At 43.0% G+C, this 22,008-nt stretch overlaps 1 protein-coding gene across 1 annotated transcript in view; it reads right to left on the bottom strand.

The window, feature by feature from the left end:
• Positions 1-382: 382 nt before the first annotated feature.
• The window catches only part of BFSP1 (beaded filament structural protein 1), a 313,377-nt gene continuing 291,751 nt past the window's right edge, over positions 383-22,008 (bottom strand). Inside the window, exon 8 of the mRNA XM_069234086.1 lies at positions 383-4,426. Coding sequence (XP_069090187.1) covers positions 3,468-4,426 — 959 coding nt within the window. The 3' untranslated portion in view covers positions 383-3,467. The remainder of the gene's footprint in view (positions 4,427-22,008) is intronic.

Below are 22,008 nucleotides of genomic sequence, written 5' to 3'. Positions count from 1 at the left end.
TTGGTGCCTAGTCCAAAACATATAAGCTTAATATGTCTAACATTGCTTAGGAAAGCAGGATGCGGCAAAGACCGTGGGTCCTATTTTGGGCCTTCAGGGCAACGTTCTGTCAAAAAAGTGGTAAAGGGTGATAACGCGTCCAGCCCTTATAAATTACCTGTACCTGGACACGTTGGAGGTCGGTGAATCTTTTAACCGAGTCGGGCTCTCCTCATCCTCAATAGTCGAGTCACTCAGATCAATAATCAATAACTGTTGTAATCGGTAATCAGTACTCAATTAATAGGTCAATATAACACATCAGAAATCAATAACAGTTGGTATTTCGGCGCACCATGACCTTTCAGTCATGAATAACCACACCAGTTTATTAAAAGTTAGTGAATTTATTTCCCTATATTAACAAAGCTAGCACGATATATATATGTCTCAAGACCAATTGATATATGTATATGAACATTACTAGCTGTCCATAACGGCGGAAGAAACACAATCTACGTAAAATCTGGATAATGATACACTCCGTTATAGCAATGCAAATCACCAATGTGACTAACTGTATTTGACTAATTGCATACATTCGGTCAGCATAACAAGATTTCAATTCTTCATGATACATTGAATGAATACCTCGACTAACCTCTAATTAGCATTGGCATGTGGGACTTCATGCAAAACGAATTTAGTCAACACAAATTTGGAAAACTTCTAGCTAGGACCCTATCAAAATAGCAGTTGGTACCTAAAAGGAAAAACACAATGCATAATACATTTATCCTTTCATATTTACCAAATACAATCAGCATTCAAGAAAAGTCTTCGTCCTTCAGGTACCGGTTGATCAGCATGGGGCAAATTTCAAAGGGGCAAAGTTAAGGGCAAGTTTCCTTGCAGCGGCAAGGAGAATGGGGCAAAGTTACTGCATGGGCAAGACGGGGGCAAATCAAAGTTAAAGTCTCTAGGGTGAGAATTCTTAAAGTCTCTTTCTCTCAGATAGAGAAAAGGGCATCAGGGTGTCGTCCAAAATGGAGTCTGGCATCAGGCTTCAAACTGGCATCGAGGAAAAATGGCTGACTTCTCTTTGTCCGGTGGGTTTAAGTAAGAAACATTCCGAATTCAGCAGGGTCTTCCACTGAAGGGTTCATAGGTTGGCTTCAAATTGTGCAATCAAAAATTGTCTTTTACTAGCGCCCATTTATGCATACACTGTCCTTGGAGCCTTGGAACACAAATTGTATCATAATTTGCCAATTATTTTACTATCTGTACCTTCATTGTCCGCACCTGCAGAGACTGACCTTGTATCAAAGGGGATGTAACCGGCCTAGCACGAAACCTTGGAGATAAGTGTACCAGCCAGTTTCTACTGGAAAAATACAACTTCAAGCAAGAATATATATTTTATCAATTCAAGGAAAAAAATCACGCAGTTAGAATTTGAAACCAAGCAACTAGGCCAAAGCCTGTACTAAATTTAAGCTAAGCAAAACAGTATTCAAACAAGAAATCATGGCATACATTTGCGATCATGACGGATTAGTACAATTTTAATACTTCGTGATTAATAAAGCTTGTTTATAATGATGGCGAACTACCCCGAGGGCACAATTTCCCTCGTTCATTATTTCTTTAATTAAAATCACACTTCATTATGTATTGATCACACGGTATACATGGATATATGTCGGACCTTCTTTTTCTGCGTCATCAAGGGTAACAAGATGTCTGCCTCCAGGATGTGAACACACCGCATACAGTAGAGATTTAAACTAAGAAGAGGAACAAGGATGGTAATAGGATGCAATGAAAATCCATAATGTTGATGTCAGTGGCAATAAATAGAAAAATAAATAAATATACAATCACAGTAACTCACTTGCCAAAACCGTTTCTCACATAGACTTTGCCAAATTACGTTAGATGTTAACTCCGCCATCACGTATAGGAGATAACAATTCATAAACTATTTTGTTAACATTGACAATATGTTATGATGGTGTACAAATAACTTGCTGAATGTTAGTATGATACGAAGCAAAACTTTATTCCAATAAAATTCAACACTGCAATGTAGTATTTGAATGTTTCAGAGAAAACAACACTTTATTAAAGGGGGAAAATACAACAGCATAGGACAAGATATTACAGCCTAAAGTCTGTAAAAACTTGCTCTCCGGTTCACGACTTTTACTTTTCAAAACAGTCCTGCGCTGTTGCAGTGACGTGATGAATCTGTAATGGTATGTGTTCTGTATTGGAGGTCTTTGACATTTAGATTTTGAAATTAGCTCCTACAGTTTTCCAGGGCCCACGGAAACAACAAGCGGGATTTAAGGGGCAGACATTAAACCACAGAATGCGTCAAAATATATGTTCTTTGTAACCCAAGATGATGATATGACTACAGGTGTGTCTTTCTTGTCTTCTGTTTCAGAGCGGAGAAGTACTTATCAGAGAAGGTCATCTGAGCAGTTAATAATCTGTGAAGGCATATCTCAAAAGTGACCTTGGAATTAAATGCACATTGTTTTCATACATATCATTTACCATCTCACTTCACCAAAAACATGCAGGTAAGGAGATCACAATTCAATTCAATACAACTTTATGATTCAAACTTAATAAAGTATTTTTCAAAGCATTGCAAACTTTTAAAATAATATGGTAGAAGAAAATCCTGCAGGTTTTTCAAGAAACTTCCACTCCCAACACATTTCCCTCTTTTCAGAGGAGAATTACTTATTTTTTGGAGGGAAATTGTTCCACTGAGATCCTCAGCAGAAGTGGTCCTGGGGGGTGTGATCATTATTTCACCTGTTAAAATCCCATACCCCGGGGAGCGGAATTTAATAGGTGCGGTAATTGCCACCTAAAGCACGTTTAACCCTTTAAAACAGGGCACCTATTTTTGCCTGCGATCTTCACCCAGTACGTTTCGGCAGGTGTGACCGTCTGAAATGTGACTGTGGAAAACTGGAGAGAGGTGGCAATTACTGCAAAATTTGTCATACCGATCACTGCACAAACAGTAAATTGCACATGAACCAGAAAAGAATAGGTCACGTGCAACGAGAGCATCAGCCTTTTTGCCTGAAGTAGTGTCGTTATGAAAGTTCTTATGTATAGTTGGCAAAACTTTGCAAAGTGAATTGGCACTCACCTTAGCACAAGGGTGATCTGGGCACTTGGAAGTGTTGCAAACTAAACATAAAAACTATTAGTGTCATCAAGATTGTAACCCACGTACCAAGGCCCATCGCAGGTTACAATTGTACATGCATTTAATCCAAATTTTGCTCTCTACTGAAAAAAAAATCGTTATTTTTTATAAATGGTTACAAGAAGCAGAAACATTATAAATGCTTAAATATTAAACACATGCCTTCAAATCAGAAAATACCACTTTGCTCAAACCATCGGATTATACATAGCTGAAATTCCTATACATGATCTAATATTAAAGTGAATTAGGAGCCTCCTTGTTTTTTCTTGCTTGTTTTCTCAATCATTGTTTCTACTATCATTGCTGTTTCTTCGTAAGTTTCAACTCGATCGTCTGAAATCTTTTCAATAGATTCGAGCACCTCAACCTTTTCATAGCTCATTGAACCTGGCATGTTGTTATCTCTACATGGCATTCCACTACTTCGATCCTCCGTATCAGAATATTTAACCTTTCTATTTCCCAGTGAATCATGGTGTTGATCACTTGCACCAGAATGAGAAGATGGCTCTGGTCTCGTGACGTCTGATGGCTTTTTGGGCTCATCTTTCTTATTTTCTGATTCATTACTTTGGTCATCTTCTTTGTCCTTTTCAGCGCCTTTGGTGTTTCGCTGATCTTTAGGATCAGTTTCCTTTTCATCATCTGAGCTGGTCTCATTTTCAACATGGTCTGCTGGTTCGTGAGGCTCGGGTACTTCTGGAATTGGCATAACATCATTGCCATGGCAAATTGCTCCATTGCTAATTATCACAGTGGTTCCACTTCCTGCTTCACGGGAACTGGAATAGAAGCAAGGGTCCAAGTAGCTTCCCTCGCCTGTTACGAGCACATAACGTCCTTTAGTATAATATTCACTTGCATGTTCAAGCTTCTTGTGGCCTCTCATTTTATCTTGTACCATGCTGCATAAATGATTGAATGCTTTGCTAAACTGAGCACCATCTGGAACATCTTCAGATGGAGTGCCTTCAAGTTGTTGTATAATGACATCTTGCCTTGTTTGGTTCTGTGAATGGTTTTCACTTGAAGGTGATTTTTGCTGCCCTCCAAGCTCTCCTACAGATTTGCCATACACTTGGACTTTTTTGTCAATCTCCATCATGTCTATGAATGCGTTGCCTTTATTTCTAAAAGCCTTTTTAGGAAGGCCCTTTTGGCGTGGTTTCGCTGTTGAAATGTCCTGAATAGCCATAGTGATATCTGAAATAATATGAAAATGAAACAAATACAATTTTATTAATTGCAATAAACGACTTCAGAATTAAATCTCTTTGCAAAAACGACTTCCATATTAGATTTATTTGTCAGCTGGGGAAATTCTTCCACTAAGATGCTCAATTTAAAATCCTCTCTGTACATGTCTAGCAGATATTTGGGCCCATATTTATACTTTTTGACGCTAAACTGCGCTAACGCAGTTTAGCGTCAAAAGTTTTTGCGCCGTCTAACGCCATTCTGAAGCGCCATGCGGGCGCCGTATTTATGGAATGGCGTTAGCCGGCGCAAGCGGACCGGCGCTGCCTGGTGTGCGTGGAAAAAAACCACGTACACCAGACAGCGCCGGCGTAGGGGGAAAATGGCGTATGGGCGTCTTAAAATGGGGCAAGTCAGGTTACGTCGAAAAAATCGTCGTAACCCGACTTGCGCCATGTTTTTTCGACGCCCATCCCCCATCAACATGACTCCTATCATTGTAAAGATAGGAGTCATGCCCCCTTGCCCAATGGCCATGCCCAGGGGACTTCTGTCCCCTGGGCATGGTCATTGGGCATAGTGGCATGTAGGGGGGCACAAATCAGGCCCCCCTATGCCACAAAAAAAAAAAAAAAAATACTTACCTGAACTTACCTTAATGTCCATGGGATGGGTCCCTCCGTCCTTGGGTGTCCTCCTGGGGTGGGCAAGGGTGGCAGGGGGGGTCCCTGGGGGCAGGGGAGGGCACTCTGGGCTCATTTTGAGCCCACTTGTCCCTTAACGCCATGCCTGACCCAGGCGTTAAAAAGCGGCGCAAAAGCGCCGTTTTTGGCCACGCCCACTTCCGGGCGTCATTTTTGCCCGGGAGTATAAATACCACGTAAAGGCCTGGGAGTCATTTTTTAAGACGGGAACGCCTCCCTTGCATATCATTAACGCAAGGAAGGGGTTCACGCTAAAAAATGACGCACTCTCCGGGCACTTTGGCGCCCGAAGCGTCTAACGCCATAGTATAAATATGCCGTTAGTTGGCGTTAGTTTAGCGTCGAATTTGCGTCGAAAAAAACGACGCAAATTCGGCGCAAACGGAGTATAAATACGGGCCTTGGTGCCTAAGTAGGATTGCGTTAAACTGGAAAAAACATCCAAATTGATAATAAAATAAAATAAATTGTATGTTTTTTCACGTTTTGTGGAATTTATCCTGACATGTGAAATAGTATAAGTGTGTCTGATCTGTGATGAAGTGGATGGAGGGACTCTGATTTTATGGCATGACCGGTGGCCAACATTATGCAATCTCCTCCATACCCCCCACTCTTAGCAGCTCCTTTGAAGAACTAAGGGCCAGATTTACAAGGCCCTATCGCCACAGGAGCGTCACTTTTATTGACGTTCTGGTGGCGTTATGCACTGCGCCGTATTTACAGGGTGGCGTTAAGCCACTTTTTGTGGCTTAAAGCCATCTTGCAAATACGGCCCCCTTCACACGCAGCACTTTGCTTGGAAGGGGTGTGCAATGGGTGTTACTGTGGACAGGCCACAGCAACAGCCATTGAATTTTGATGCTGCCCCAGATTTGCAGGTTTTCATAAACCTGAGGCAGCACCAAAATCGAACACCACCCCAAGGGTGGCTTTAGCATGGCACAGCACGGAGAAATGCTTTTATTTCTCCTCGCTTTTTGCTCTTTCTATGTGTGCTGCATTTCTGAAGCACATACATTTAAATAGCAAAAACCCATCTCAGAATGTTTTTGTGCAGGAAGGTGTTCCTTCCTGCATAAAAACAATCTCCCCCGCAGTGATGCCATCCTTGCACCATGGTGCATGTTTGGCAGCGTTGGCGCTCGCAGAAACTTTGCCACAGGCGCAGGGGGACAACACAGGGGTGCACCGTATTCTATTAAATACAGTGCATCCCTGCATTTTGAAAATGAAAGAGGGTGGCATTGCCAAATTTGCCACAGCGTTGCGCTCTGTCATTTTTTCATAAATCTGGGCCTAAGAATACTAAACACAATTCCAACATAATAAAAGGCCAGAACCCCCAGATTTCTACCTTCCTTTTTGATGTCGCTCCATGCACATACATATTGTTTAACCATGTGTTTTCTTGTGTGCTGGTGGAGAATGTGTTTTAACACGTAATTCTTAACATAATAACAGTGTGGAAAGCGTTTATTACTGAGAAGTATTTTAACATAAGTTCAGAAGTGTATATTAAGATTGTCAACCGATTAATGAGCTCAATAGGCTTCTGAATTGAATACTTAAAACCCTTTCACTTTGAGACCAGAATCGGTGTTTTTTACAGTTGTAATCTGAAGATTGAAAGCACGTCTGCAAGCTCGAAGCCCACTTGTGCTGATGCAAGAGAATTTGGCCGTGCTGGTGCGAGAGGATTCAGCCATGCAAGCGTGTCTTTTGGAGCTCAGCGTTGTAGCACAGGCTTAAAAAGTAGCACTTCATGTCGGTTAAGCCCCGAGGAATTACAAAATGGGATAGGACACTTAGGAGCACGCGCACATAACCTGCTGTCCAATTGGCTATTTTAATAGTTTGGGCAGCAGCAACTGGGGATAATTACATTTTATGTTTGACAGATTGTGAAGCAAGAAGCGTACTACGAACCGCTGTGTGTTCGTTATCATGGACAGCTGAGGGGATGTTTCTAAGGTTTAGTAAGATTTCTGAAGATTTTGTATAGGGAATTTATATAAATCTATTTATATTTTCGTTTAGCAGGTTACCTAGTGACTTTTATAGATCGTTTCTTTAGGGGTAAAGTATACTTTAGAACAGTGTTTTTCAACCTTTTTTGGGCAAAGGCACACTTGTTTCATGAAAAAAATCACGAGGCACACCACCATTAGAAAATGTTAAAAAATTTAAGTCTGTGCCTATATTGACTATATATAAAGTAATTCTCTTGAATAGGAATCAAATAAACACAAAGAAAGTATTTTATAATTACTTTATTATGAAATAGTAAGTAAACAGAAATATGAAAAATTATAAAATACTTTATTCAGTGCGCAACCTGGGCCTGTTTGGCTGAACACAAAGCTGATATTCTGGCTGGAATCGAAGAAAGACACACACGTAGCTCTTCGTCAACAGCTCTCAGTCTCTCTCTGTATTTAGTTTTTATAGCAATCATGCTTGAAAAGCTCATCTCACACAGATATGTAGTGGAAAATGGGAGCAATGTCAAAATAGCTTTGTTTGCCAGAAGGGGGAACTCCTTGGCAGTATCCAACCAAAAACTGTCCAAAGGTAGATCAGCAAATCTTAGCTTGAAACCACGATTTTGTCTCAGTTCAGTTAGTTCCTCCTGCTCCTGTAAAGTCATGTCCTTTCCACCAACTGATGCTAAGCTTTAAGGGTCCCTAACCCAGTCAAGGCATTCAGTGGAGACTGAAGAGAAATAAAATGACAACTTCTCCTCGAGAGTTTTTAAATGTTTAACTATTATCTCACACATGCAGCAGGGTGAACACCTTGCCATTGCTTGGTGAGTGTGAACATTTCAAGATTGCCACTTTCCACGTGTTGATGCCAGAGTTGCACCGACCATGGCTGCAGCTCCATCGGTTAAAAAAAACCTGCATAAGTGCTGAGGAACCCAACATCTGGAACGTTCTAGATGCGTCGCGAGACACTTTTCCAAACAGAACTGTTCAGAGGGTGTTTTTTAGAAGGGACAAGCACGGGATGTCTACCAAGGAGCGCGAGACAGATGACGTCAGTGTCATCCCATGGACATCAGATGCCCCAGGCCAAAGCGTCGCCAAACTTTATTTTCCTCAGGACATCTGAATGCAGGAAAGAGGCTGCCATGAGCACACGCGATGCATTACGAAAACCAAAATAGAGAATTAAATTAACCCTGAGCCGCTAAAGGAAATCAAAAAAGGGGAAGATTACATGTTTGAGCAGCTCCCCTCTAGACCCGTTCTAAAGTTATCCGGAAAAGTGGTATTCATTTAGTCCTAAAGAATTTCGAGCCAACGCGCTTCCCTTCTCCGTAGCTTTCCCACCATGACTAGAATTTCAAAGGCATCAGTTCTGAAAATGAGATGAAACTGCAAATAACAAGTTACTTAAACAGACGCGTCCCCTTGTTTTAGTGCTTCGAGGCCCGCCTTTAGGCGCCGCCCGCTTGTCGGGGCTGAGGACAACAACTGTCTGTCTCCTCAGAGCCTTGAGGGGTCCAGTCCCGTGGGAGTGGGGCCCCCCTTCAGATGAACAGCCCAGGCCAGCGCTGGCCCCGCAGCTGGAATAGGACATCCCTTTGTTCGACCGAGGGAGGTGCCTAGAAGCAAAGACCCTCTGGCCCGGTCCCTGCAGCTAACGGACCCTTCAACATCTGGTTCACACGCAGTGGGAGAGAGACACACCCATGAAAACCTACACTGCCCCCTGCAGCCCCGGTGGAGGCACGTACCCCACAGTCCAGGCAAGAGCTGAACATCTGTGCAAAGAAATCCCCAACTCTCCAGGCCGCGGGCCAACTCCACAGCGCCGGGCCTGGTTTTTTTTTCTTCTTGCTATTATATGAAATCTGTTTTTTTCATGAGGCCGGACAACGTTCCTTCACTGGCAGAGGCCGTCCGTGGTTTGGGTTGAAAAACGACAATCTGAGCTAACATGCACTGCAAATAATCTTTTTTTCTGTACAGTAATGTGATCCAGTCTACACTGTAGGCTCTGGAACCAGCTGCCCTGCTTTACGATCCCAGCTTCTCCGCGTTAACGAACGCAACGTCTGATTGTGGACAAATAACTATAGCTCACAATTCCCTGGTTAAATGACCGGCCAGAACGTGGAAGCGCGTAGAGAAAGAACCGTCCCTTATATTAAGTGATGTAACTATATATACTAAAAATATGCTTTTGTGTTTACAATTTAAGACGTTTTTTATTGACTGGAGCAGAAAAGCTGAGGTGTCACAATGTTCCGTAAGACACACAACAGCGGCTCCCTTAGTGGAGCTCAAACTCGCTGCCTTTGACAGATATAAACCTAAAAAGAAACTATATCAGACAGTGACCGACTCGCCTTTCGTCATAAGGAAGCTACAATGGTATTATATATTATAAATTACTTGAGGTTTTCAGGCCTCACAATGGCTATCAGGAGCACAATCTTACTACTCCTACAAGGGAACAACCCTAGAGGCCAATCTGAGGGTTTCTTCACGAGGAACAAATCTAGAGTAAACTGAGGTTTAGTCAAATCCGTAAAATGAAAACACGCTTGCCCTGATATTTGCTGCTCCGCGAAAGCGGACGTAAAAACTGTACAGGGCATTAAGTAAACCAGGGCACAGTCCTATGCAGAAGTGATGCTTAATTATACCAACAAGCACACAGCTACATGTTCAGTAAAAGTGACGCTGTCAGGCCAGTGCGTCATCAGCTCTAAAAGTGCACATTCCGATAGTGACATGGAGAAGGTCTGAGTGCACGATCGCCAGTCACAGTGCCCATGTGTAGAGGGTCTGTGCACAGTCAGCTTCGATTGTCCCTGTACCGGATAGTACGTGCCAACTGTAAGTCCACTGTCATCTGCGCACGCACTTAGGACCCAGTGTTTGTCCACACTGACCAACCCCGTGCAGTCACGGCGCTTGCACGCTCTGCTGTAACTGTCAGCATCCGGCACACTCAGCCTCCGCCAAGCAGTAAAATTACATCCCTCTGTGCAGTGCAAGCCGTGCCAATAGTAAATGAGATGGGCGTGTGCCATGTGCAGCAATTAGCGCCCCGAAGTACAACAGGTAACCCGCAGCGCCTTACAAAACCCTTCACAAATAAATACAAGTGTCAGAGAAGAAATACATCTCTGTGATCACGCCCATTCAGCCGCCCCAGGGCCCGTAAACGTGTCTGTCCATAAGTGCACCTGTGCATTCTGCTTGTTCACTCTGGGACCACTCTCAATAGACAAACCACACAAGAAACCACTGCTGTTCCATCATGCACTGAGCTGCCTTTACGCAGGAGGTGTCAGCGCACAATCAGATGTCCTGTGCCATCATCCATGCACAACGCGTAAGTGAAAAAGTGCCCGTGCACTGGTGCTACCATGCGAACGTGTCAGAGTTTTCTCAGCTGCCATTCTGCCACGGGCCGTCAGTGAGCGGGCAACCTTTGTACCATTATAGTGTACCGGGATATCAGTACACACTCAGACGTCGAGTCTCAAGTCGGTGTCAGTGCACAATCACATGTGGGCGAAAATTTGACATTTAAAAAAAAAAAAAAAAAAAATCTTTCGCATTTTTCCCACGGCACACCAGGCAACATCTCGCGGCACACTAGTGTGCCGCGGAACAGTGGTTGAAAAACACTGCTTTAGAAAATGACTGAGAGCAGTTCACAGAAAAGGAAATCTGCAGAGGCAAAAACTTGGGCATTGTGACCACATGAAACATGGTAGTGTTGAGGACACCCATGGGTGACAACATAACGGCCCATGAAAAGAGAAGAAAAGTTTGAAAGAGGTCCATAAATACACCTTTGTACTGTGTGATGACTCTTCCAGTAGTGTAGAAATAGAACTGATTTGTTCATCAGTTTGCTTTTTAAGAGGAGAAAGGAGGTGACATCCCGACAGCTGAGCCATATGAGAGTTCAAAGTATGTGGATGCTGAGGCTGTGACAGACCCATTTGGGAAATGTATGTTTGACCCCTTGCTAATAAAATATCCTCTTTCTCCTGAATGGTCCCCGACTGCTCGTTTTGCTGAATATGTAGAAACATGATTAAGGAAGCAAATTCCTAAAGATGTGAGATTATAATTAAGATCATAATGTCCAAGACCAAATATGGCGAATAAGGTGATGGTAACACCTGATTTCGATGCTAAAATGTTGGTGTTTATTGGTAAAATGGTACAAGATCCCAGGAAGGGTCTAGATCAAGGACTGACGATGCGTTAAGATAGATTGCTTGACCTCACTGGCCCATTATTTTAAATATTTTGGACATGGTTGAGGAAGCTCATGTAAACAAAACAGTTTGGGATTTTGAGGAGTTAAGACAGTGGATTTAATGGGCAGGTTGCCTTTTGGCTAATGCACATATTGCTATTTATGTGGAGCGAAGGAAGAGTATTCTGTTAAGGATAGACACAACATTGGTGGAATTGGGCAATAATGAGGCAGAGCGGCTGTGGCTGTTAATGGTCTTGTATTTGGTGACCAAGTGATTAAAGAAATGCCAAAATGTATAGGTTCTTTTTGTTCCTTTGGAATTCGAAACGGGAAATTTAAAAGATTTTTGACAGGGGTGTTTTTGGTGAGGGTGGGCAAACAAGTGGTTGATTCCCCAACCATGGTCAAGGCATCCTGAGGCCATCGTTCTTTCAAGGATATAGACCCTATCAATATCAAACCTCTAATCAAGCAGGGGGATTCTATCCCCAGAAGCAGAGGCCTAAATGGAGAGGATTTTTTTTTTTTTAATTAATCATTTTTTTTTTCTTTATTGATTTTGCATCATTTGCAAACAGAACAAATTAACAAACCGCAACACTTGCCTGTAGAGGTACACAGTTGGTATAGCTAATAGATACAAACATACGCTTTCATTTTCAATACGTCTGGGTTTTTCTGCATAATGGCATTTATTTGCCATACTCATACCTATAATGCAGTTGGAGAGGTCCCTGTTATGTTTATTATTGAACTCGTTCCACAGTTGCTATGCGCTGTGTGGAACGCGTGGGTTGAAAAACGAACGGGAAAGCAGTTGAAGGAGTCGCTTTCCCCAGTGGCTCCAGGCAATAAAGTGCTTTACACCAAATACCTTGTGGTGTTTTCACTACAATTTGGCGACGAGTGCCTGGAGCCTAGGACTACGCGTGCTGTGGCATTAGGAGTTCTGGGGTGCAGCACAGCATTCCTTTTGGGCTGACCACGGAGCGATTCATCGCATTTTGAGCTGCGCTTTGCCGATTTCCTAGTGGGCTTGACGTTTTGAGCTGCGCATTGCCGATTTCCTGCTGGGTTTGACTGTGTGTTTTTACTGTCGCTTTCTCACTCGACTGCACAACAGAGGTTGTGTTGGTTGTGGGCAACAGTAGCCTGACGCGACGTTCGCGCGCCAATGTTGTCATTACAATCTGAATGCCGGCTGTGTATTTCGTACTGCGGCCATTTTGAAGGATCCAGAGGCATTCTTGAGTTTCTTAGCAACAAGTAATTTCTGGATGTGAACCTTTTGAGGATATCCTGCCACTTGTAATGATTCCTTTGTGCTGCAAAACGTGCTGGAATTCATACATTCAACTTAACAAGTGTGCTTAGCGGTCATCTTTATTTGTTTGGAAATCTCCAGGGAAACCACGGATTACTAGCTGCATTTGGACTTTTCCTCATAATATTATTTTTTATTTTTTGGTTTTCAATTTAAGATTGAGAGTAGTTATTTATAATGGCAACGCAAAATTTCAGCATTTCTCCACCACAAGCATTTTGGCCAACAGGTTCTGAACCATCTATTAAGTGGTTAGAGTGGAAGGAGTACTTTATAAATTACATTGATGCAGTGGGTGATTCTGGCAACATGTCAGCAGATCAAAAAAAACGTATTTTGTTACATTCTTTGGGTCCTCATGGGTTAAGAGTGTACAACCAAATGTTAAAAGCTCCAGTAGTTGGGGATCAGAACGTTGTTGAGGCAGCATTGAAAGATCTTGACACTTATTTTGCACCGAAGGTTTGTATAGGTATTACTAGATATACATTTTTCCAACGTAAGCAAAATGAGAATGAGTCAGTAGATAATTATGTCGCTGAACTTAATAAATTAGCTATTGATTGCAAATTTGGAGCATTACAAACTGAGTTAATTAGGGACCAATTAGTTATGCATGTTCATAATCAGAGTATTCAAGAACGTTTGTGGGTGAATGGTGATTCATCAATTGAGGAGGTTATGAACATTGTGCGTAAAGCAGAGATGTCTGGTAGATGTGCCAAGGAATTATTGTCAAAAGTTAAGGAGTCTGAGTTTGTCTGTAAAATAAACTCCAAACCTGCCAGTAAGTCTTACAATGCCACCCAAACTTCCAGTAAGTCTTTCAATGCCCAATCAAAATCGTTTTCTAAAGAAAAAAATAGATGCTATAGGTGTGGTAGTAAGGATCACCTAGCGTATAGCAAGACATGTCCAGCTATCCAAAGAAAGTGTGGAAATTGTGGCTTAATTGGTCATTTTGTGAAGGTTTGCAGGAAAAAAGATAACGTCAAGTGTGTGTTGGAAAATTCTGAACAGGATGATGAAGAGGATGGAAAGGGTCATGGGTTTGGTAACGATAGTGTTATATGCTCTACAACAAATTTGATTCTGAATGTCAATGGGGAGCCAGGGAAAAACAAGCCTGAGTGTCAAATAAGCATTGGTGGAGTTATAATGAAAATTTTTGCTGATTCTGGATCACCTTATACCATTGTGAATGAAGAGGTAGGGAGAGATAAATTCATAGGGAAATTTGGTATGGAGTTATGTGAACCTGATATACAACCACAAGGGTACAGTGGTGATAAAATTGATATGTTAGGTTATAGATGGTTAACCTTTAGATTTAAAAACATTTCCACTTGAGCTAAGCTGTATATAAGTAAGAAAGGACCACCAGTTCTTGGCTGGATTGATCAGGGTAAATTGCACATTGTCCTGGATCCAAACAGTGAAGAACAAGTGAAGGTGGTGGATGAAGAATTGGACTTTGCAAGGGATCTGTTACGAAAATTTCCTTCAGTGTTTGACACAAACCTGGGAAATTTAAGGGGTTTTGAACACCGCATAATTTTGAAAGCTAATGCAGTCCCGAAGGTACACAAGGTTAGTAATGTTACTATATTAATTAGAGACGAAGTTTCAAAGGAACTGGAAAGATTGGTGACTTTAGGAGTAATACAACCTATCGAAGCGTCAGAATGGATTTCTCCATTGGTGGTTACCAGACGCAGAAATGGAAAGATTCGGTTATGTGTGGACCTATGCCATTTGAACAATAATATTGTTATCAATCGTTTTCCTTTACCTAGGATTAATTAAATGGTTCTCTCTTTAAAGGATGCAAAAATATTCTCCACTATAGATTTATCTGCTGCGTATTATCAGATTTCCCTTACGACTGATTCCAGAAAGTACACAGCATTTATTACACCTTTTGGCTGTTTCCAATTTAGCAAGATGCCTTTTGGCTTAGCGTCTGCTGCTGCAGTGTTCCAAAGACTTATGTTTCAGTTATTTGGAAATAAATCTGGTGTAAAATTCTTCCAGGATGACATTCTAATCTATGGGAAGAACAATATTGAACATGATTCAAGACTGAAGGAGGTAATGAACATATTGGAGAAAAGTGGTTTAACTGTGGAACTTTCAAAATGTAAATTTGCAAGGGACAGCGTCACTTATTTGGGTCATGAGATTGGAGCCCAAGGTGTCAGACCAAAAGAGTCTCTTGTGAATGCTATCAAAGATGCTTCGCTTCCAAGTTCTAAGGATGATGTTAGATCTTTTTTAGGTCTAGTTGAATACTGTGCTAAATTTATTCCACAATTTGCTGACAAAAGTTTCCATTTGAGACAGCTATTGAAAAACAAAGTCAAATTTGAATGGTCTAAGGAATGCCAGGAAGAATTCAATCGTATCACTTCTGAAATTGATAAAGTCCAAAGCTTACACTGTTTTGATCCTAACCTGGATAACTGTATCACAACGGATGCCAGTGGTAAAGGTTTGGGTGCGGTATTAAGCCAGAAGGATAAGGATGGGAAGGAATTTATAATATCCTTTGCCTCCAGAGCCTTGTCGCCAACAGAAGAAAAGTATCCCACAATTGAGAGGGAAGCTTTGGCATGTGCGTGGGCTCTGGATCACTTCAGGGTTTTTGTGTGGGGAAAACCTGTAACAATTTTATGTGATCACAAGCCGTTGGTGAAATTATTGACAACGGGGGGAACTGTTAATGCTTCTGCGAGGATTGCAAGATTGTCGATAAGAATGCAGGATTATGTTTATAAACTTATATATTTACCAGGCAAGGATAATCTAGTAGCGGACTTCTTATCAAGAATGCCTACTAAATTGGAAGAGTGTGTGGATGAATGTTGGCATAATTTCCAAGTAGCTTTTGTTCATGCAGATGGTAGTCATGCTGTGTGCAGGGAAGAGTGGATATCTGAATATGATAAGGATACAGTATTAGTTGATGTAAATACATTTTTGCAAGGAAATTGGCCGGATAAAAACAAATTGCAGGAAGAGGTTAGGCCTTTTTGGGAAGTGAGATCGCAGTTGTCCATGGAGAATGGTACAATCATGAGGGGTGAGCGGATTATTCCTCCCAAGAGCTTGAGGGAAGTAATTGTGGATCTATGTCACGAAGGACATTTTGGCATTGTAAAAACAAAGGGTGTTGTAAGAAGTTTATTTTGGTGGCCTAATGTGGATATTGAGGTTGAAAGATTTGTGAGGAATTGTTCCAAGTGTTCAAATGCCAACAAGACGTTACAAACATTCAGACCGCCAATGAATGAACATTTTTTGCCGAAACAACCATGGGAATGTGTGGCAATTGACTTTGCGGGACCGTTTGGTGATGAACAAAAATACGTAATAGTGTTGATGGATCTGTTTTCTAGGTGGCCTGTTGTAGAAATTGTTGGGAGGGTAGACACGAGATGTATTTTGGAATTTTTAGATAAAGTTTTTGTGTCTGAAGGTTTACCTACGGTGGTGCTAAGCGACAATGGTGTTCAGTTCTTGTCCAAGGCATCGAAAGATTACTTCAAAAGAATTGGCATACAACATAAAACTACTTCCCTTTATAATCCTAGTTGCAATGGCATGGTGGAAAGGTTCAACAGGGTGGTTAAGGGAGTTATTCAATCAGCCTGTGCTTGTGGTATGGATTGGGAGGTACAGTTGCACAAGGCTGTTTGGGCATACAGAGTGATGAAGAATGAGGTAACAGAATTATCGCCTTTAGTAATAATGAGAGGGCGGGAGCCTAGGACCAAATACAGTTTAAACTGGTTGCATCAGCGTAATGTGGTACAATGGTCTTTAGAATCAGTTCAGAATAGGATGAAGGAAAAACATGCTGTTATGAAAAAACGTTACGATGAGCAGCATGGTACAAAACCAGTTGACATTGTGGTTGGCGATTGGGTTCGTGTTAAGAAACCGGTTAAGGTCAGGAAAGGACATAGTCAGTTTTATGAACCAGAAGAAGTTGTAGAGGTTTTGAACAATGCAGTCAGGTTGAGCAATGGAAAGGTATGGAATCTTAAACGGGTGGCCAAGGTGCGTAGGGAAGCAAGGAGTCACAATAGTCACAATTCCTCTATGTCTAATTTTAGTTGTTTGAAAGGGAAGAAGGTGATACTGTAAGTAGTGAAGGACTATGTATGGAGAGTGTTGAATGTGAGAATAATGCAGAGGTTTGTACGGGTGAAAGTGAGAATAGTGCTGAGGTGAATGAGGAGATTGGTGGATATGAGGTTAGTGCTGAAGCGAACAAGGATGTAGAAGGTGTGGTTAGTGAGGCTTTGGATGGAGGGAAAGGAAGAGTGAGGAAACCACCCGATTGGCTTAAGGATTTTGTGTGGGGGAGAAGGTTGTTGAGTTCATTAAGTAACTTATAGGAATTGTATGTACTCATAGGAGTTGTATGTATATAGTATATTTTTAGTACAGCTGCTAGAACTTCTTTAGCACTTCTGTTAAATTTCAATGTTTGGTTTATGTTCATTTCAATCATTTATTTTCTTATTTGTATTCATTATTTAATTTTTTCTCTGTATTGAAAGGAAGGGGATGTGTTATGTTTATTATTGAACGCGTTCCACAGTTGCTATGCGCTGTGTGGAACGCGTGGGTTGAAAAACGAACGGGAAAGCAGTTGAAGGAGTCGCTTTCCCCAGTGGCTCCAGGCAATAAAGTGCTTTACACCAAATACCTTGTGGTGTTTTCACTACAGTCCCCTGTAGCGCTAGTAGGTAATTTGTGAGAGGGGCCCATATGTCTTTGGGTCAGGATGCTATTGGCAGCTCCTCTGCGTAAGCCTCCAGGACATCCTTGCAATATGCTACATCTATCAGCCACCTTGTAAGTGTTTTTTATGAGTGTTTTCCCCAGTGCACAGCCACCAACTGCTTTGCCAATAATAGCGCCACAGCCACAAATCGACGCCCCTGCTGCTGCAACAACTTCACCAGTCCCAACAGACACACCTGGAACATACACTGCACAGAATCTGATGTCATTGTACACAAGTCAGCCACCACCTCCCTCCAAAACCCTATATACGAACGCACTTGCAAGCTATGTGGATGAAGTTCACCCCTGCCTGTCTGCAGCGGGTGCAGCATGCATTCTCAGGGGCGTGAGAGACATCTGGTAAAGGTACTTAAAATGGATGATATGCAGTTTACAATTGGAGTCGAGGTACCCAGTTAATGAACTGCAAAGTTCCATTCATTTTATGTAAGGGGCAATGAGAGCCCGGAGTTCCACCACTCTTATGCCCTGTCAGTCAGCAGGGGTGGGGTGTTGGTCTGTGTGGCTATGTACAGCATGGTGACCAAGTGCTGCTAACTAAAGCTAGTGAGTAGGGTTTGGCGTGTGCTCAGTGTCAGGGGTTTGTTTGGAAATGTTGGACAGAAATTTCGTATGACGTGTGAGGCAGTGGTAATAAAAAGAGAAAAGCGGTGTGGCATTCTGTATGTATTGCAAGTTTGTGAGTGCTAAGAAGGTTCCCTCTCGGAAAAGGTTCCCCATTGTGTCAATGCCAACTGATCGCAGCCATGTCAGTGCCTTAGCCTCCTGTGTAATGGATAGTGCCAGGTGATGCCCAAACGGTAGCGCCGGGGCTTACAGGGGCAGCTTTTTGCTCTAGCTCCCAGCGCATGTCATGCTGCAGCAGTACAGTCAATTGTGTTGATTTCTGTGTGTGCGGCATATCACTATGCTTGTTTGTGTAGTATATAACAAAGCGGTATGTGGTGTGCATCTTCTGCCTCAACTGCTAAGTGAAGTATATAGTGATGGGGTTTATACCAATAATAGGTGTGTTGCACTTGTGCACATAGATAATAAATATAGAGATCAGGTGCAGTGAAGCCGCCCCTTTCGTATGTTAGGGTCAGTAGTTGCCATCCCAGCCCGGGCTGTTTTCCCACCAAAACTAGCTTGATCAGCTGTATTCTGAGGAGTTTGAAGAATCCCCTGGGAAGGGGAAGGGGAATGTTGTTAAAGAGGTAAAGAAAGCACAGCAGCACAATCCTCTTGAGCACTGCCACTCTCTCTGTGAGCGACGATGGAATCTTGGTACATCTGTCCATTAGATCCTCTAGTTTCAACATGGCTGTGCAGTAGTTAGTACACACTACCACATCTGGGTCTTTATGTGTCCAGATCCCTAAATATTTCACCGCCTCAGTGCTCCACTATAGTGGGTACGCCAGAGGAAACGGCACTGTGCAGGGCGTCATTGGCAGTATCGTAGACTTCTCCCAGTTTATGCAGAGGCTGGAGTGGCGTTCATATCGTATTTATTCACAGAGCATGGGTGCCAGGTGTGTACACCACCAATAGTCTCAATAGAGCGACACTCCAATCGGGCATTGTCGAAATCGAAGCGCTGCTTACGCATGACTCTGCCAGATAATGTAGGCTAGGGGCTCTAATACCAACATGAATAGGAGCGGGAACAGGAGGCATCCCTGCCTCATCCACCGGAAGATGTGCACCAGTCCATTCTAGTTCAGTTGGTCTCAAGAGATACTCCCACCTCTGCTAGATAGATCCCTGTGTCATGTTGGTCAGCCATTTCGTCGGAGAACTTAAAAGCACAATAATATGTTAAAAAAGCACTCAAAATCTCATTTGCGTTCCAGTAGACTCTGCTATCTTGATCTTTCATTGTGGTCACTCGTTGAGTGTTCCTGGCAGGCTGTATTTTGGCATCTAAGGATCTGCCCAGACGGCCATCTTATCCATATGCCCGAGCCACATGTCAGCGGGATATATAATGTAGCTTTCGGTCAGCCAGTTCCTGATAATGATATGGGATCTAATGTGTGCCAAAACTGCTGGGTTTCCCGTGCTCTCATACTCTTGTTTTAGTTGCTGTGTGGATTGCTTCACCTTACCCTGTTGAGCATAGATATCTCTAAGGATCCCCACTTTCATACTGATGCACACTCCTTATATGGTGGCCTTGAATGCCTTCCAGAGGGTGACGGCCTCATCCACTGAGTTTTTGTTTGTTTCGAAATATTCACGTATGGCTTGACCAATATTATCCTTGTAACCCTGATCGAACAGGGTCGCGCTCTGTAAGTGCCAGGTGAAAGGCTTGTGAGGGAGTGTGGGAATGGTGATATCCAGTCTGACTAGCTTGTGGTCCGACAGCGTCTGAGCCATATGCTGAACGTTTGTGATCCATGTGCTCATTCTGCCCGACACCAGCCAGTAGTCCAATGGGGCCCAGATAGCATGCACAGTTTTCACAAACATAACCTCACTTACTCCCGCATTGCGCAGCCTTCACACATCTACCACATTGAATTCCTCCATACCCTCTCGTAGCACCCTGGCGGAGTGGCGATCGTGACTGGGCATCCCTGTCAATGAATGTTGCATTACATCAAAGGTCATGTTTAGATCACCTTCACATAGGATCTCAGCTGTCGGTAGAGGATGCAGTGCATTCCATAGGTTCGTGTAGAATGTGGGGTCGTCTGCATTTAGACCATAAATGTTCACCAGCGTAACCGGGGTCTCTCCCAGTGTTCCCTGCAGAATGACGTAGCGGCCCTGGTCACCTGCTATGGTGTGAGTGGCAGTGAAGGATGTGCTTTTTTTGATCAGTATCATCATCCCCCTGTAGTATGAGGAATACAACACTACCCCCATCGGGCACCAATCACTTGCTCTGAATTGCGTGTTGTTAGAAATGGGATCTTTGCTTGACAGTCAGGTTACCCCCTGTTCAAGCAAGGACCCTCACTCTAGTCAGGGTAAAAGAGAATCACCCTCAGCTAACCTCTGCTTACCCCCTTGGTAGCTTGGCAGAGCAGTAGGCTTAACTTCAGAGTGCTAGGTGTAAAGTATTTGTACCAACACACACAGTAATTCAATGAAAACACTACAAACTGACACACCAGTTTAGAAAAATAGGAAATATTTATCGAAACAAAACAAGACCAAAACGACAAAAATCCAACATACACCAGTCAAGTTATGAATTTTTAAAGATTAAACTAAAAAATAGCGCTTAGAAACAAAAATGCTTCGATGAGGTGTTAACACGGCGTTGTGACAGAGTCGTTCCCGATAAGCCGACACCAGCGGCGCCGGACATGGAGTCGCGTATACCCTCAAGTACAGCACCTTTGGTGAAGAGTGAAAACAAGCCGATGCGCGAAGTTGGGGATCGCAGCGTCTGTGCGAAACATTGAATACGCACACTTCGAGCGGCGTCAGTCACGACATAGTGTGGCGACTTCCACGGAGTCGTGGACTTCAGCGAGGCTGCAGCGACGTCAGGCCTGCGAAGAGCGTCGCGTTCCAGCGAAGGTCACGGCGTTGGGTGCAGGCGGTGTCACCGGATTCAGCAGCGGCGTCGGTCCGAAGTCGATTTCCTTGGATTTCCACCAGCTTTCCTTTCAAGGGCCCAGGGACTGGATAGGGCTCCAGAGACTCCAGGTGCTGGCAGAGAGAAGTCTTTGCTGTCCCTGAGACTCCAAACAACAGGAGGCAAGCTCTAAATCAAGCCTTTGGAGATTTCTTCACAAGATGGAAGGCACACAAAGTCAAGTCTTTGCCCTCTTACTCTGGCAGAAGCAGCACTGCAGGAAAGCTCCACAAAGCACAGTCACAGGCAGGGCAGCTTTTCTACCTCAGCTATTCAGCTCTTCTCCAGGCAGAGGTTCCTCTTGGTTCCAGAAGTGTTTCTAAAGTCTGTGGTTTAGGGTGCCCTTCTTATACCCAATTTCTCCTTTGAAGTAGGCCTACTTCAAAGTAAAGTCTCTTCTGAATGTCAAATCCTGCCTTTCCCAGGCCAGGCCCCAGACACTCACCAGGGGGTCGGAGACTGCAATGTGTGAGGACAGGCACAGCCCTTTCAGGTCTAAGTGACCACTCCTCCCCTCCCTCCTAGAACAGATGCCTCGTCAGGAAATGCAGACTACATCCCAGCTCCTTTTGTGTCACTGTCTAGTGTGAGGTGCAACCAGCCCAACTGTCAAACTGACCCAGACAGGGAATCCACAAACATGCAGAGTCACTGAAATGGTATAAGCAAGAAAATGCTCACTTTCTAAAAGTGGCATTTTCAAACGCACAATCTTAAAATCAACTTTACTAAAAGATGTATTTTTAAATTGTGAGCTCAGAGACCCCAAACTCCACATGTCCATCCGCTCCCAAAGGGAATCTACACTTTAATCAGATTTAAAGGTAGCCCCCACGTTAACCTATAAGAGGGACAGGCCTTGCAACAGTGAAAAACGAATTTAGCAATATTTCACTGTCAGGACATATAAAACACATTACTA

The sequence above is a fragment of the Pleurodeles waltl genome, chromosome 5 (assembly GCF_031143425.1).
Source record: "Pleurodeles waltl isolate 20211129_DDA chromosome 5, aPleWal1.hap1.20221129, whole genome shotgun sequence".
Lineage (NCBI taxonomy): Eukaryota > Metazoa > Chordata > Amphibia > Caudata > Salamandridae > Pleurodeles > Pleurodeles waltl.
This window is presented reverse-complemented; position numbering and strand designations above follow the sequence as displayed.